The sequence below is a fragment of the Vipera ursinii genome (genome assembly GCF_947247035.1).
Source record: "Vipera ursinii genome assembly, chromosome: 1".
Taxonomy (NCBI): domain Eukaryota; kingdom Metazoa; phylum Chordata; class Lepidosauria; order Squamata; family Viperidae; genus Vipera; species Vipera ursinii.
Window position 1 is genome coordinate 179,926,745 of NC_139512.1, and position 17,762 is coordinate 179,944,506.

The 17,762-nt window shown below is 38.1% G+C and overlaps 1 protein-coding gene across 1 annotated transcript in view; it reads left to right on the forward strand.

Annotated features, from left to right (window-relative positions):
* The window catches only part of UNC80 (unc-80 homolog, NALCN channel complex subunit), a gene marked incomplete at its 5' end in the record, with an annotated part of 192,180 nt that overhangs the window by 161,559 nt on the left and 12,859 nt on the right, over window positions 1–17,762 (forward strand). Inside the window, 5 exons of the mRNA XM_083369438.1 lie at window positions 379–558; window positions 840–978; window positions 2,993–3,049; window positions 10,840–10,921; window positions 11,139–11,250. Of these exons, the coding sequence (XP_083225564.1) occupies window positions 379–558; window positions 840–978; window positions 2,993–3,049; window positions 10,840–10,921; window positions 11,139–11,250 (570 nt within the window). The remainder of the gene's footprint in view (window positions 1–378; window positions 559–839; window positions 979–2,992; window positions 3,050–10,839; window positions 10,922–11,138; window positions 11,251–17,762) is intronic.

Below are 17,762 nucleotides of genomic sequence, written 5' to 3' on the forward strand. Positions count from 1 at the left end.
ATCTGAATTTGTAAGAATTGTCGTTCATAATTATAAGCAGTTGTAAACTTGAATTGTGATGGTGATTGAAAGATTATTTACTAAAAATTAAAGTTTAATTTAGGACACTGGGAGAAAAATATTGTGCGATGGTTACTAGTTATAATTTCTGATGCGGCATTCTTAAGGATGGTGAGATGTATCTTGCTATTTCATAGGAGCATGAAATTAAACTAAGTACATTTCAAAAGAAAGCTGCTCCTTTCTTTACCCACAGTGTTCATCCTTCACACTCTTCAACTGATGGTTCAGAATCATATGCCTCTCCTTTTACTTTGGTAGCATTATTCTTTTTCACTAGCATAATTATCATTCCCTCATGCCCAATTCGTGTTTTAGCTTACCAAGGGAAGACCTCCATTAGCACTGTGGGAACCTCCACCTCCGCTTATCGACTGAGCCTTGCCACTATGTCCCGCTCCAATACTGGCACTGGAACCGTTTGGGAACAGGATAGTGAGCCTTCTCAGCAAGCCTCCCAGGATACTTTAAGCAGGACAGATGAAGAAGATGAGGAAAGTAAGTATTCACCAACCTAGACATGATATTCGTTTGTTTGTTTGTTTATCTATGTAGTTGCCCATCTCACTCCAACTGACTCTGATACAGGTAGTCCTCAACTTGCTAAATAAATGGCAAGTTATAAGAGAGGTGGAGAGTTTCTCTTGAGTCTTGTCAGCCATGACGGGCCTGGCATTGCTAGCCAAAGAAATACCTATAGAAGAAGTTATCATCCCAACAGGCTGACCCTTGAAGCCCCAAATGAAGGCCTTTCATTCTTCCCTCTGAATTCCTTTCAGATGATTCAGTGAGCATGCCCAGTGTGGTAAGTGAACAGGAAGCATACCTTATGGGTACCATTGGGAGGAGGCGATTCTCCAGCCATCTCTCCACCATATCTGCACCTCAGCCTGAAGTGGGCATGTTACCCAGTCAAAGGTAACAAAATGGACTATTTTTCATTTCCTGACATTTTTCACAAGAACAGAAATTACAAAGATGTAATATAGCTTGTAAGTCAGAAATGTTAGTGTGAAGACCAGACAAAATAAAGCAGGTCCAGTCCTGGCTTTTTACAAGTGTTTGCAAAAGAAATATATTTAATTATCATTCTTATTATAAACATTCAGGCTTTCTTAGGTACTTCTCACCAGCTGCAAAAAAAGAGGTGTATTAGTTAATGTTGCTTTTCATGACTTATCAGGTTCAAAAGCCCAGTGCTGAAATGTATCTTTGCCTGAAATGTTTGCAAATGCACCATTAAAAATCAAAAGCAGACATATTTGGCTCAGAGGAGAGATCTATGGATGGCTGAACTATTTCTATAATTCCACATTGAACAAGCAAATTTATTCTTGTAATAAATCTTTGAAGATAGGCATATGAAAGGCAGAGGCAAACAGAAATGGAGAAATACAGGATTAGTTATAACACAAATTAGTAAAGCAACAGCTTTGGATTGCAATAATTTATATTCACAATCATTTTGCAAGTATTAGAGACCCCTGTATTCCCCCTCCCCACCCCTAAACTTAATTAAGGTAACTAACTAGCATGGATTTAATCTGGTGATATATACCTAACAGTATTTAGGTAGATTATAGCTCTGGACAGTGAAAACACAACACAGGAGATGAAACTTTATAAACCTAGGCTACCAATTGGAAAACAAATTGGTCTGAATTCACTCTGTGGCTCTTGTGATTGATTTTTTCATTGCTTAAAAGCAATTGTATTAGAGTTTTAAAAATATCATAGAACAGCCAAAGATCTTCTGTGCTTCATCGCCTTTGGAAACAGATATGGTTATTTTAATTATTCACAGATAGCTGCTCCCTGCATTCTGGAGGCCTCTTCCATGTCAAATCTGCTAGCAGTTGTCAGTTTTTTCAAAGAACTTTGGCTTTAATACAAAAAAATATATCACATTTATGTTGCCTTTAATATTTAAAAAAATCAGTAATGTTCTGCTATATATACTACTTATAAGCTGAAAAAACATTTTTCGTGAACATATTTTGGGGGAAAAATCAACAAAATTACAAGCATTTACCAGTTTGATTAAAGTGTTTTTGATTCCCAACAACCGAGAAGTGAAATAGATAAGGTTTGAACATTTTTGTTGTAAGGAGAAACTACTGCAATGTGCTATCGTATTACAAATCAGAAAAAAAGCACTGTACTTTGGGGCATAACATTCCCAAATGTTATATGAACAATGCTATGGAGTTTTGTTTAGACAGCTGTATGGCTCAAAGATTCCTTCATCACAAGAGAGCATAGACTTGTCTGCTGCTGAGGATATTTTAATTATCTTTCCAAATATACAGTTGGGAGATCAGAGGACTGCAGGTTGGATAAGTGTCATACTCTATATATCCTCTCCAAATAAGTGTTTTTGGCATCTCCCAGCTCAGTAGTTCAGTTCAGTGGCTGGGAAGTAGAGGAAATTGGGAAGCTCAAATCAGTGGTGGGATACAAATATGTGAACAACCAGTTCTCTGTGTGGATGCCACTTCCAGAAGTCCATTCTGGGCCTAGGCAACAAAAAATTAGCTACCGGTTCTGCTGAAGTGGTGCGAACTGGCTGAATCCCACCACTGGCTCAAATGCCTGTCTACTGTTTATGCCTATGAAAAAAATGGTTTTAATATCGTGAATTGTATTTTTCACTGAGACTAGAGGGAAGTTAGCCTCTAAATGTATTATATAAATGTGGAGATTCATTGCTTCACATCTTCTCTATGCAGGAAGCTCTTTAGACTAGAGGAAAATTCGTCTTTCAGTTTTTTTCATTGCTTCTCTTCAGGGAATTAGTGTTGAGGCCAATTTGCTCTACTTTATTTTCTCTACTATCCTTCTGATACTTATTTTCTTTGAACACAGAGACAATTGCATGCTTTAAAAACATATTTTCTTCCTTAAATGCTTCACCTCCTTGCCCATCCTGCAGTGAACCCAATGTCCTCGATGACTCCCAGGGCCTGGCCGCTGAGGGCAGCCTCTCTAGGTACCGTGTTTACCCTACTGTATGTCAGTGTCTGTGCTGGGAACAAATTTGCTCCCTATCTTCACTGTCTTTCTTCCATCCCGATTCTCTTTTCCTCCATTTCAGTTTCTTGTTCTTCACTGATGGTTAGGCCTGCAAGACAAAAGTTTAGCAACCTGAATAAGCTGTGAGCTCTGGCTCCATCAACCTTTATTGGCAAAACAGAATTCAAAAAGCAGTGTGGAGCAAAGCTGCCAAACCATCTAGATTATCTGTTGGAGCAATTCTCTTCTTCTCTCATTCCCACTGTATTTTTGATCGTAGGAATATATGAAACATTTATCACCCATTACTAACAAATATATTTCAGGAACATGCTGGAGGCTTTTAAAAATAAAGGTGCTCCTTCTATTTGTTCATACTATTAACTACTATGTTAATCTTTTATAAGCATTAGGTTAGTGTCTAAGGAATTCTGGGAGTTGAAATCCATAATTTTTTTAATCCCATTTATATTCATAAAATTCATAAAAGGGCCAGGTTTGAAGACCTCTGATATAGATTAATCATAAAGATATGGCTTGCAGAGTTAGCAGCTTGTGCTTATAAGAATTACATCAGCTCTTTTTGTAAATGGCTTGTTTACAATACTCTTTATATTACAGGTAGTCCTTAACCCACTACCAATTCTGACAGTCCCACCTTGGGGTTACTTACAACCCAAATTCAAAGTTCCAATAGTTGGCCAGCCACAGTCACATGACTGACCTTCTGGCATTTGGCAACATGGCCCATTTACAGCCATTTCCACAGTCCCATGGTCACATGACCACAAGTTAGGACAATTATATTGAAAACTGCCATTTACTTCCAGTTTTCAAAAAAAACTACATCCATAACAAACCATTGTTTCACTTAATGACCACAGTGTTTGCTTAACTGCAGTGTTCACTTATTGACTGTCATGACCATGATGGGCAGTTTCCATTACAGTTGTAAATTGAGGGCTACCTGTATGAAAGTGGATTGATTATCTGGATTTTACTTTCACCTTCTAAAGAAGACAACTATTTATTCTCAAGAAAGTGAAGAAAAAACCTCCCAAGAAGAACCTTATTTTCAGCTCTTTTTTGCCTGTAACTAGTTATAAATGCTTCTGGCTACTGAAGGGAGATGGTAGAAATAAACGGATGTAATTGGTTAGTCTAATATCCTAATTGTGATTACAGCTTCAAGCACTAATCAAACCTTAAACCATTTTGCTAATAAAAAAGAACATGCTTTCTTGAAATCTGACATCTGGCAATGTTTTCTTTGAAACTAAAATATTCTCTTTGTGCAACAAGTAAAATAGACACAATGCCTTTAAAGTTTATTACTTTTAAGATACAATGGGATGACTGCCCGTTTAACATTCAGCTCTTTGTTACTGTTCTGCCTCTCAGCTGACTCACTATAGCTAGGAAGACTCCTACTCTTCCCCAGGTGTCTGTGCCTCATAGAAAACCATTATAGAAAACTATTATCAGTTGATCAGTCAGGCAATATTAAGTGAGATTATTGGGAATTTCCCCTTTGTTTTATTTTGTCATTGTTTTTAGATATTAAAAACAGGAGATTATGTAACACTGGGTTTGCCACATTGATCATTCTCATAATTCACAAAAATATGTGTGTTTATGTTAATTTTCCCCAGCCACATGACTCAATCTTATTGGTCATGATGTGAAAACATATGTGGGAAAACATATCTATACTTTTGTGTATAGAAAGTAGGAATTTAAAACATGAATCAAACTTCTTTTTTTATTGAAAAGTTTTACAATACATTTTTTAAAATAGAAAAAACTCCCTCGCCCCTCCCCTCCCCCAACCCTCCCCTCCCCTCCCCCTCCCCCTCCCCGACTTCCCAGAGCTGAATACAGGGTATAAACTCACAAACTTAAGCTAAAATATGCTAACAACAAAAATAAAACATTAAATTCTATCGCACTTTAACTCTCCATAGTCATAACTATATTACTAACAAATAACAAATAACTAATAATACGTCATATAAAACCACTACTTATTCAAATGCTAAATGAAACTTTTTAGTCCCATATTTATTCTGAATATATTCAATCCATCTTCTCCATTCCACAATATATCTCTGTTGCGATTGTTCTTTCAAATATGCTGAAATCTTTGCCATTTCTGCCAAATTAGAAACTTTCAAAGTCCACTCTTCTATAGTCGGCAGTTCCTCCTTCTTCCAATATTGCGCTACTAAAAGTCTTGCTGCCGTAATTAAATTCAACATCAATTTAGTATATATAACAGTAGTCTGTAATAATACCCAACAAAAACAACTGCGGAGAAAACCTTATTTTTTTCTTAAATATCTTTTGCATATTCCACCAACTTTTAATCCAAAAAGCTTTGACTTTTTTTACAAGTCCACCATATGTGAAAATACGTTGCATCCTCACAACCACACCTCCAAAATTTGGGCTGGCAGTTCGGATACATACTTGCTAGTTTTTTAGGGTCTAAGTGCCACCTATAAAACATTTTATAAAAATTCTCTCTTAAATTTTGGGCCTGTGTAAATTTTACGTTTCTAACCCAAATCTTTTCCCAAGTATCCATTGTTATAACCTCCTGAAAATTCTGGGCCCACTTTATCATACAATCTTTAACAAGTTCTGTTTCTGAATCAATTTCTATCAATGCATTATATATCCTTCTTATATGTGCTTGACCTTGATCTCTAATTTGTTTTACCAAATTTCCATCAGTTAATGGATAGATAGATTGAGAGAGAGAGAGAGAGAGAGAGAGAGAGAGAGAGAGAGAGAGAATGACATTCAAACATGAATCAAACTTCTTGATGTGTCTGAAGAAGCATTAAATAAAGAAATGAAATAAAATAAACTTATCTGAAGCCCCAATGAGTTCAGTAGCATAACTTTCTGGACAGATATATAGGGTGTTCCAGAAATAATAGGGCTGTCAAAATTTGGGAGTAAATCTGAAAAAAAATATTAGTAAGTTTGTGTAGGAGATGATGATATTGAATTTATTTAGTTTATAATGGCTATATTATTTCTGTGAAATCCAATAGATAGGATGTCATTTGAAGAATTTTTTTTCCAAAGACAACTTAACTCAAAATAAATATGAACCACATTTTCTATATAGTGGACAATATACATAGGATTAATTAGAATGAAAATGTTACCATCAGCCAATAGTAGGCATTGTATAGATGACCAATTAATAAAATATACCTAGTACTTATAAATTAGTATTGTTTTATTGTATTATTATTATTATTATTATTATTATTATTATTATTATTATTATTGTATTAATGTAATCATTTTAATTGTTTTTAATTTTTGTAATTTGTTGTATTGTTTTTTTTTAAAAACCTTGTGAACTGCCCTGAGTCCTACGGGAGAAGGGCGGTATATAAGTTTAATAAATATATAAATATAAATATAAATTATTAAGTCAATATGCTTAGGGATAGCAAACCCCCCCTTTATATGGAGGGTAATCATTTACTAGGTTGCTTATGTTTACATTCCACCTTTCAATTTTCAAAATGAAATAATCTGATGAGAATTTAAAAACATTAATATTGAAATATTAAATGAAGGGGAGTAATAGATGACAAAAAAGCATTAAAATGTTTCATCTGAATTTGGGTTAGCTGTGGGATTTTTTTCTAGACATAAATCTACTCCCTCCAAACTTGTTTGAAAGTTGATAATACAAGGAAAATAAAAAAGACAATATAAAGGGACCTCTATGTTTCCATTGAATGACTTATATAGAGAGCAGCATCTAAGGTTATATTCAACTGAGCATCCTTGTATTAGTTATTCTTAGGATCATTTATTATACCACTATCTGATTAAATTCAATTTAAAAAGAAAACAACGCAATGGCTTGCAAAAACCACTCAATGACTGAATCTGAATAAGTAGCTGAAGGTATGATTCCACTATGTAACACTAGTTTGATAGCCTTCTATAAGAATAGTTGTTTAGGATCACAATTGCGTGCCTGGCTATGAAACCTCTCTCTTATAAATATCTTGTATTCCTCTAAGCTTCCTCTATCTTCCCCTAAGCTGGGGAAAATACCAAATACCAAATGACAGTTGTCTGCCCTGTGTAATCATAAATATCATAAAGAGAAGTTATTAATCTGGAAGGAGTGTTAACAGAGTGGAACAGGAGCAGCTTTCCGCTATTCATAGCTGGTTTTCGGGTTCAGCTCTGGTGTAGAAAAAGGACCATACCATTTATTTATTTATTTATTTTATTTATTTTAATTCCATTTATATCCCGCCCTTCTCCGAAGACTCAGGGCGGCTTACAAGCTTAGCAGTAGCCTTCACTCTATGTATATGCCTGCTTATTAGGGCTTTCACACACACCCCATGCGGCATTATTACAAAGTCAGCTTAATTGCCCCCAACACTTTATGTAGTAAATTCTTCACATTTCAAGTTATATATATATATGTATGTATGTATGTATGTATGTATGTATGTATGTATGTATGTTTGTGTATGTATATGTATATGTATATGTATATGTATATGTATATGTATATGTATATGTATATGTATGTATATATATGTATATATATGTATATATGTATATGTGTGTGTATATATATATATACACACACACACATACACACACACGGAATAAGAATACAGCTGACCAGAAAATAGAGCTAAAAACAAAAGGGGCTCAACCTCCACCCTAACCCAAGACCTGGGAGAACAACCAGGTTTTTAAAGGTGGAGCAGTACAGATCCCCAGGGGACATAACATTCTACAGGACAGAAAGCATCACACCTCCCTTTTTCACTAACTCTATAACTTTTTCATCATAAATAAGCACATCAATCATGCATTTCAATTTAGAGTCATTGTTTTTATGCAGGCATAGACTTAACCACATATTCAAAACAGACCATTTATAAAGAAATAAGCATCAATAATCATTCTAACTTTTTTCTCTTCAAATGGCTCAATCACTTTTTCTGTATTCTCTTGTTCCTATACATCCATTTATTTCAATTAACTATAATTTGGAGGGGATTCATTCAAACTGTTGCACATTTTATCTAAACTTACCCTCGGTTCTTCCATTACCACCATTCAACTGAGCGCAGTATATAACCACTGATAATCTATGAATTCATATTTTAATAATTATAACGTAGATGACACCAAGTTATACTTTCTGATACAATATTTTAGCCTTTTCCTTTTTTCTTTTTGTAAATCTACACCTTCATTTTGTAGCATATAATCTTCAAACCCCTCTACAAGATCAGAATACCTTTATTCAGATCTACTACATTTTTCCTGTTTCCCTCAAATTTCCCGGATCAGTTTGACTTTTTCTGGTTTCATTTTTGATTTATGCTCTTATTACATTCTAAGTCATAGTCTTGCATATGGCATAAATAATCAGCAGATGGTTTCAGAGATATTTATCACCACCATCCACCTTGATTTTGGTCAAACAAGGTTCTCATGTAACACTTTATATGTAACACTGACAATTCATATTGCCATTTCAAATTAGCTCATAAAACAATTCATAATGAGGACAGTGATAGCTGATCTGTATTTTTCAAATATTAGTTCCATTACAGTTACTTTTAGAAATAGAGAAATAAAATGTGTGTAGAATAGTGGATAATAGTCTGAGTTTGCAGTTGTACTGCAGGGTCCATTTCATTAAATGAAATGAGTAAAACATCGTAGGGTGATATTATGGAAACAATCCACAGTGCTTTGAAGACTTTTATTTTTAGTTGAGTAATAAATGAAAACATCTGTACATCTTGCTTGCAATCAGGTAAAACAAAAGATAGCTCTGTGAAATGCATAAAGAGGATGGCCTTGAAAGTCAGAATAGTCTGCTATCAAATCAATGATCAAATAAAAAAAATAATCTGACCCAGGCCAAGAAAGTAATTTAGGATAACACCTCAGACACAAACAGCCCTCCCCCCAATTCTCATGAAAGTAAAAGAGGGAAGACAGGCAGTATTCAGTCTTGCAAGATTGGTGGCAGCCATAATAGGTACACCAGACTAAGAAACAGACACCTTGCAGATCTAAGCTACCTTTATTACTGCTTAATTATTTTTACTATAATAGCTATAGTATCATAATTCTGCAGCTTTCGTCAGGTGTCTAATATCTGTACAATGTTTCCGTGCAGTATTACTATTACTAAATAGGTATTATTTTCAGTTTGCATAGGGTATTTTTAGCTGGCTACTACTAGAGAATTCTAAAATCTTGGAAAAATTTGTATCAATTTGGATCAGTTTGTATGTTCTGATACACATTTGTCTTTCACAATAGTCCTTTTTTCAAGTTTTCATATTGCTATTTTGTAAGTTGAAGAAGTATGGCCCATCTGATTAATTTTGCTCTAAGACTACCTGTTACATCCAGCCCAGATTTCTCTTAGGCTTGATTAACACTTATTAATTAATGTTCACCTGGAGAGGATGCCTATCTTAAAACAAGGAGAAATAGATTTGGAACTCCTCATCTGCCCTTTGCATTGACTAACCATGGAAGGTTTATGGAACAGATATTGCAAAATGGTGGCATTTTATATTTATATTTTACACTAGTCATTCTCTCTCAGCTCAGCTCACTCACATGACATTGGCTGAGACATAAGGTACTATTCTCCGCATTCATACTTCTATTGATTATTGAATTTTTACATTACAAATAGGGAGAGTAACAAATATGAGTAACTAAAGAGGCCAAAAGCATAAATTTAATGAATACCATCACATGAATTTGTTGTGAAGAATATTAAATTGTATATAGGCTTACTAATGGCATATGTAAAGCTTAAAAGAAATGCATTTAGTCACTAAAAAGCAGTCTTCTGGTTTACAATTACAATAGGAATTGGTTCTCTTTCTAATATCGATGTGTTCCATTAGAATGCTGGCAAGAAAGCAAATAGATTAAGGGATATAGTTTTTAATATACACAAAGTTTAAAAATAATTGCTGCAGTAAGTTATGCCTGCCTACTTTATTACAAAAGTATGCAGACTCCTTTGATAATTTGTTAAATCCATTTTTTAAAGAATCCATATATGCCAATTGCTTTTTGTGTCTAATTTGTGTTGGTATTTATTTGTGAAAGCTCTATATAATTTAGGACCTAACTGCTTTGATTCCTTCACAAAGTTTAAAAGTGGGATATAAATAAGACGATAAATAAATAAATGCCAATTACTTTTCCTGAGGTGTGCTTATTTAATGCTAACTTGAAACTGCAAGTATATGTTTTCATATGTCCTGTGCCAATGCTGTGAGTTAAACTTTTGTCAATTGTGTTCATCATTCATTTTGATCTGTATTGAACTCCAATTATTCAAAATTATGACATCTATCAAAACTAATTGCAAACAAAAATGTTTTGAATTAATATTTAACATTTGCATACTGTTTAAAGCTAAGGCTTTAAAATGGCATCCTCATTATTATCCTCCCTTGATCTGTTATGTCAAAGAAGGGAGAACATTGTGGAATGGAAGGCATTATTCCTTGACTAAAAATAGACTAAAGAATGATAGGATCCTCAGTGCCATAACTCTTTCTATACAACCTAACTAAATAGTTTCTCATAACCTTCAAAGATGGAACTGTATCTTTGAAGTGAGTGTGTCATTATTGTTGAACAACATTTGCAAAGAAATTCTCTAGTCTGTGTTATTCTGTGGTCATGCTCATATTCTTGACACTTACACAGGGTAGCGAGTGTGCAGAGTGAACCTGGACACCACAATCTTCTTCTTCAGCAACCATTAGGCAGGAAAAGAGGTCTAAGACAGGTGAGTTCAGAACAGGGTCGCAGTTAATTGGATGAATGTAACTTGTTAAGGGAATTTGTTAAGAGATTTTACCTTAAGGAATCTTGTGGGGCTTTCTGAAACAAGAATGATTTCTGATTTAGGGTATGATATGAACAGATAGGAGGAAAATACTGATGTGAATATTTGTAAAACTTGGAATTTCCTTATCTAATTTAATTGCATCTACACTTTCTAGCTTAGAAGGCCTCTTTTATCACGCCAGAAAACCCAAACTGAACCTCACAGCCGTCATGGAGCACGACTTTCAACAACACGTAGAAGCATACAGCCCAAAACAAAACCAACTGGTGAGGAAACATTTATAGTATTCTAAGTTTTAAAAAATTACTGGTTTCCACATATATTAATGTATCAGTCAATCAATTAATTAATGGCTATGCAATATTTTTGTTAGCATGATTCTAATGCTGATGATTTCAGCAAAACAAGAACATCATCAACATAAAAAATCATAAATTCATTATATCACAAAAAATACTTTACATATAGCTAAATTGAGACCAATTTATTTTTTCATGAAGAGCCAGTAGATTTCCCACATCCATATTAAGCCTCTAGGTCTAGGAGAACTAATTTTCTACAGGTAGTTCTCACAACAAAGGGCTGACCTGCACAAGCTTGACCCAACAAAAGAATGGCTATTGAGAGTATCTCGAAGCGGAAACGTGTACTTTTGTACTCTTCCTGCACCCAGTCCAACAGGGAGGCAACGTCTGCCTGTTGTTGCTTTTTTCTGCTCTGAGTCGAAAGTATCTTTCTGACTTACGTCACTTCAAATGATGCTATCAGGTTCACCTTCTGGGCCTTTTTTTTCTTTTTTCTTTACAAAGTCACTGATGGAACAGTGAAACCATGAACCTATCTTTCTTTCCAAGTTTTTTTTAATCAAGTGACATTAACAAGATTTCTGTCACTTTCCTCTTCTACTCAAGTGACAGAAAAATGGGTAAAACTGTAGTGCTTTTTTTCTTTAACTTTTTCAGGATAGGTAAAGAAAGAGAAGAATCCACCAACAAGAGCTATGGTAACTATTATCTAGTTAGACTACTAGGCCATTACTAGGTCTAAATGGAGTAAGAGGATGAAATCTGAGAAGTGGTTTCTGAAGTTGGCAACATTTCTAGCTGGCTTATCCACAGGAAACCAGCAACTTAAAGGCTGCAGTGCAGAAATGCCCAAAGAGAGGGATCTATCTCAGGTGTGATTTATATATCTCACCTTCCCATCATTTTTGCAAATGAAATAAACTTTTCTCTATATGAATTGTACATTTTCCAGCTTCACCAGCTTCAGCTAGTTTTCTGCAGCCTTTACAAATCAGAAGAGCTCAGATTCCACTAGTGGCCAGCACAATATTTACTGGACATTTTTTGACGATGTATATGTATTTATTTACATATTTTAGAGTTCATGTTGCTTTTCAACATAATATTTGGATTTTATAAATCACCATGATGTCAGAATCCATTTATATTTCATTTCTAACTATCTCCTCTGTGCTAAAACCAAATCTCATCTTCCCCTGGATTCTGCCATTCCCAAGGGGGAGAGGGAACAAGCTTTATTGCTTTCATTTCCTTCATTAAATGTAACCTTTTGTTTATTCCACCTATTGGCTATCCATTACAATGAAACCAATTGCTTTCTATACTAGGCATTCTCTCTGAACTTACTGGGCAATTAGAAAAGGAGTAAGGGGGGAGAAATACAACCCTCCAGGATCTGGTTTATTTCTCCGAAGGAAGTGTGATGAACTGTGGAAATGATCGTGCTGCAAACAGATTGTTATCTTTCCTTTCCCACAATGGACTTACCACCTGGAGATTGGTTGATCTGGAACTGACCAAATGAACTGTGGGGTGGAGTTTGCTTGGGGGCATTTTAAAATTATCGAGATGTAAGGGAATCCCTCAGATCCTGTCTATTATGCCTGCTATCTCCTACTTCTTAGTAAAAGTTCCTGCTTGGAAAACCCTGTCTCCAAGAGTTCTACTTTCTTAAGAAGTGGGTTGAGGTGGGTCCTGACACATACAAAAATGAATGGGTTATAGGGAATTAGCGATGTATTTTATTTGGATGAAAAACATAATACAGTTTTTTTTTTGTTGTGGCTATTTTGACTGGTAGATACTACAGGGCAGGGCGCACCCCTATTGTCCAGTTCTATAAAAGAAAGAGCAATCCCTTATTGGCTGGCAGCATTTTGTGAAAGCTGTAAACTCAAAATGTATAGACATACATATGCTAGGAGTATTATAATGTTCAAATAGATCAGCAGTATGGAAGATAATCTAGAAAATTAAATTTGCTTACAGTGTGTTGTGGAGGATTGCATGGCAGAAACGTTGGTGCCCTGAATCTTCTGTTATTTTATCTGCAAGTATGGTGCCTGTTGTGTAGAGAGTTCTTCGCGCAGGAAAGGAGACGAGGCAAGTGAGTTCAACAAAGCTCATGGTTTATTGCTTGCAGGATCTGAACTGAGAATTGGGCTGCAGCTTGCAGCAATTTATAGCCTGGTCCCTAGGCGGCAGCCAATAGGTTTAAAGCAACCCATTGCAGCCTAGGGGCAGCCAATAGCAGCACTGGAGACCTGGAGTCTGGGTTGCTGGAGAGCCGTTAGCTGCTGCAGCTTACCACGTGGTGTTACAATTGAGCCCAATACATAACACCCCTCTTAGATCAGACAAACATCATAGCAATAATTGGCAAATAGTACAAGTTACAAGACTTAACATCATAGCAACTTTTGTATAACAGTACAAGTTACATTAGAGCATCAGTTAGCCAGAATGAATAGACTTCCATTATAGCACACAAGACAGTTGAAATCATAGCTCCAATACTGTTTCAGTACAGTGACAAGTTACAGTACAGACAACTTTATAGTTCCTTTATTTTACAACATAATCAGCTAGATAAGGAGACTTGTGTGCCTTTGTGGAACGCCTCAGGGTTCCAGTCACTTTCTGGTCTACCAGCTTACCCATCAGGCCAGGTAGACCAATGTCCCTTGATGCACTTGAGTCAAAGGAATTAGATGCTCTCTGGCCAGGTTGGCCCACCCCAGAGTCATACTGATCAGCAGAGTTGGCACAGCGGTTGTTAAAGTCTGGGTGGCTTGCTCCTTCAGGGGATCCATGTTGCACTTCTGGACTCCCCTCCTCTACGCCCAGTTCCTCATTGCTTAAGAAGGAAGAATCTTGGGAGTCCATGTATGGGCTGGCTTGACTGCCAGCTTGGGGACTTTGGGAGGGACTTATGATGCAGTCCTTGCTTAGTGGCCGTTCTGGAAACCATTTTCTAGTTGATCAATGTGGCATCTGACAACTCACCCTCCCTCCAGCCCCACTTTGTAAGAAAGGGGACCAGATGATTTGGTAATTTTACCAGGAACCCACAGAGTCCCATGTCCATAGTTTCTGGCCCATACCCAATCGCCCACTTGTAGCCCCCTTGGGAGTTTTGGTCGAGAGGCTTCTGCTGCCACTCTATCTGGATGCAACCTGTCCAGTTTAGTGATCAGTTGCCTCCCCCAATGAAGTTCTGCAGGACTTTTGCCTGTAGCAGTGCAGGGCGTAGAATGTTGGCAGAGTAAAAAATCTGCCAGTCTGTGATACCAGTCACCTGTTACGATGCATTTGAGTGATTCCTTCGTGGTCCTCACCATTTGTTCAGCCTGACCATTACAGGACGGGTGAAAAGGGGCAGACGTTGCATGTCTGATAAGATTTGCTCTTAGGAAGGCCTGAAATTCAGCAGCAGTGAATTGGGCCCCATTGTCTGAAACTAAGACATCTGGCAACCCATGTGTGGCAAAGAGTTTTCTCAGCACCTGGATGGTCCTAGCAGTAGTCATGTTTGCAACTGGGATTACTTTTGGCCATTTGGAGTGGCTGTCCACCACTATGAGGAAGAGCTGTCCCTGAAAAGGCTCAGCGTAGTCTATGTGAATTCTAGACCAGGGAGTGTCCGTTTCTTCCCACCTGTGAACTGGGGCATGTGGCATCTCAGGCCTAGATTGCTGGCATGTATAACAACCATGTACCTATGCCTCAATGTCCTTGTCAAGGCCAGGCCACCAAAGGTAGCTTCTTGCTAAAGCTTTCATTCTGATAATGCCTGGATGGCCCTCATGTAATGACTGTAAAACCCTGTCTCTCAGTGAAGAGGGGATTATGACTCTGTTTCCCCATAGGATGCACCCCTTGTGAGCTGATAGCTCATGTCTTCTGACAAAATAACTCTGAAACTCAGAGCCTGGGCTTTTATCTAACCACCCCGTGTGTACCCATGAAAGCACTCTACTAAGTGTTTTATCTGTAGCTGTTTCTGCAGCAATGTCCCCAGCATGGAGGGGAAATTCTGGTAGGTCCTGAATGGACAGAATTCTGGCCGCAGGGGCCGGGTCTGGTTCCGTTAGTGGCAGTGGAAGTCTGCTGAGGCCATCAGCATGGCCCATTTCTTTACCAGGTTTGTGAACCAATTTAAACATGTATGCAGATAAGAAAATAGACCAGATATGTCAAACACAAGGCCCGGGGGCCAGATCTGGCCCGCGAAGTGGTTTCATGCGGCCCACGAAGCCATCCTGGAAACACTGAGGGAATGGCCCCCACTGCCTTGGCCCTGGCCCAGAGACCCTCAGGTCTGTCCCACTCCTGACCAGGCCCCCATAGGCACCCTTGATGTGAACTATGTAGAGCTGGCCATGCCCACCCAGTAGGCCATACGCACTCTAGCCACGCCACCCAGTAGGCCACGCCCACCCTGGCCACACCCACCCGGCCCCGTGAGGCCAACTGCAATGATGATGCGGCCCTCAATGAAACTGAGTTTGACACCCCTGAAATAGACCATCTCAACATTCTTGGGGAAAGTATGTGGGGGGTTTGTTTGTCTATTGTGAAAAGTCGCAACAGTGGTTTGTGGTCTGTAAAGACCGTGAAGTCCCTGCCATATAAATAGTCATGGAATTTTTTTATTCCAGCTACAATGGCTAGGGCGTCTTTGTCAATTTGAGCGTAGTTATGCTCAGCAGTGTCCTTGAATAAAATGCAATAGGGACTTGTGTTCCATTCTTTTCTAAATAACTCAAGACTGCCTCCACCCCATACGGAGGTGCATCACATGCTAAACAGACTGGTTTAGACTCCCTAAAATGAGTTACAGTGGATTTAACTGACAATAGTGCCTTTAACTCCTGGAAGCTTTTTTCATGAATGCTGGTCCATTTCCATGGAGCTTTCTTATCTAAGAGCCTGTGAAGAGGTTCTGCCAATGCAGCCTTGTTAGGCAGGAAGGCATGGTAGAAGTTGAGGAGGCCCAAGAATGCTTGTAGCTCTCCTTTGGATTTAGGACTAGGAGCCAATTGAATGGCCTTCACTTTGGATTCAGCAGGGTGAATACCATTACCATCAATTCGAAATCCTAGAAATTCTGTTGAAGGAACCCCAATACTACATTTATTCTTCTTTAATTTGAGGCCTGCTTCTCAAAGCCTCTGTAAGACAGCCCTGAGCCTGCCGGCTAACACTTCTGTAGCTTCTCCAGCAATAAGTACATCATCAAAATAAGGGCAAACATCCTGAATGCCTTTAAGTGTGCGTTCCATGATTCCCTGAAAAATGCCTGGAGCAATGCTAACTCCAAATTGTAAACGCATTACTTTGAAAGCCCCCCTGTGAGTCATGATCATCTGAGCCGTGGCTGTGGCCTCATCAACTGGCAGTTGCTGATAAGCCTGTGCTAAATCTAATTTAGCTAAAATAGTCCCCCCTTGCAAAGAAGCTAAAATGTGGTTCACCACTGGAACAGGGTAAGCGTGCTGTTTAAGGGCTTTGTTAATTGTACATTTATAGTCTGCACATATTCTGATTTCTCTATTTGCCTTAAGTGGAGTGACTATAGGAGTTTCCCACTCCCCACCATCAACTGGTTGTAAAACGCCCTGTTCTACAAGCTTGTCTATTTCTGAGTCAATTTTATGTTTGAGGGCAAAAGGGACCCTTTGAGGCTTAACCCTAATGGAAACTTCATTGGGATCCAGCTTGAATGAGATAGGCGGGCCTGTGCATGTTCCTAGGGCTGAATCAAAAATGTCTGCAAAGTCCTCGCAAATTGATGAACGGTTTGCAGCTTGTGTCCAGTTGATACCAGTTATTTTAATGCCTAAAGCGTCAAACCAATCAAGTCCTATGAGACTCGTTCTCTGGCCCCCTATTACTATGACATCCAGGTTCCCATAAAACCCCTTAAATTTTATAGCCAAGGTGGCTTCCCCCTTAACTTTGACTTGAGCATTTTGAAAGTCAGTTAAAATTATGTCGGAGGGCCTTAGCTTGGCCCATTTTCTACTGTGACTGCACATGAAATTGAAGGTGTCCAGGGAAATAATGGAGACAGCAGAGCCAGAGTCCAACTCTATTTTACAAGGGACTCCTTGTAGCTCTACCTGCAGTTTGAGTTTAGGTTTGAGGGGGCGTCGGGTCCTGGTGCAGCATACACTTCTACGGCTTCTACAAACCCCCACACTAAATGGACCCCAGGCCTCGGTACCTCTCCTGGTCAGATCTTCTGACTGGTGTTTGGGTGGCCAGTCCCTCTGGCGAGCTCTGAAAACCACTCCAATGTGGCCTGTTTTGCCGCAGGCCCTGCACATGGCTGATTGGAATCTGCAATCAGCGCATTGGTGGCTGCCGCCGCAACCTTTACATCTAGGTAAGAGAACTGCCTTGTAAGTGTTCTCTTGCTGTTTGCTGCTGCAGCTGTGTGTCGGGTTGCTTGTGAAGCTTGTTGACTT